General features: G+C 48.5%; 1 protein-coding gene across 1 annotated transcript in view; it reads left to right on the forward strand.

Moving 5' to 3' along the window:
* Window positions 1-670, forward strand: part of LOC119590866 (tetranectin-like) — a gene marked incomplete at its 3' end in the record, with an annotated part of 17,686 nt that overhangs the window by 938 nt on the left and 16,078 nt on the right. The window contains 1 exon segment of the mRNA XM_037939625.1: window positions 535-652. Within this exon segment, the coding sequence (XP_037795553.1) occupies window positions 536-652 (117 nt within the window). The 5' untranslated portion in view covers window position 535.

The raw sequence follows: 670 nt of genomic DNA on the forward strand, positions 1-670 counted from the left end.
CGGCAAAGCTGAGGGATCCAAATACACGAAACGGTTCGTTGTTAGAGAGGCAGCGGCCGAAGTTGCGTTTGTGTTACGGTTAAATTATTTGTGGAGGATATTGGCCGTACTTCAAACCCGGGATAAGGGCCAAAATACCCCTTCGAATTCCGAAACAGCCACCCTACACTACCGCACATCCAGCCCTCTGTCCGGGCGCCCTGGCATCCCCTGGCCTGCCCTCCTCTGAGCCAGTTCAGCTCGATGCCCCAAAGAGTGAAGGTAAATCAGTGTTGACTCCAGGAAATCGTTTCGCTGAAATCGGCATAGCCATGTGTAAAATCCATAGTAAGAGCATGAACATCTTTTACTAACTGTGCGATGATAAAAATACAGTTTCCAGTTGGTCTCGACCCCTGAAAGGAGTGGACGCGGCCGCAGAAAAAAATATAGTGAATTCGTGAGCATTTAGAGTAAATGTACGTGTAATATCTTTTCAGGTGTGCTGTACTTGCCATTTAAATATACAGTTCACACTTCATTTTTCTTGTCAAGGATGTTGCCGTGTCTGCCTCTGCTCCTGCTGGTCACCCTGGCGGCGAGCAACGTTATGAAGAGCCCCGAGGACCTCGAGAGCGAGATGTTTCCTCCGGTTAACCCAAATTGTACTCAGGTAATCCCTTGATTTCCC

This window comes from Penaeus monodon, chromosome 27, assembly GCF_015228065.2.
Source record: "Penaeus monodon isolate SGIC_2016 chromosome 27, NSTDA_Pmon_1, whole genome shotgun sequence".
NCBI lineage: Eukaryota > Metazoa > Arthropoda > Malacostraca > Decapoda > Penaeidae > Penaeus > Penaeus monodon.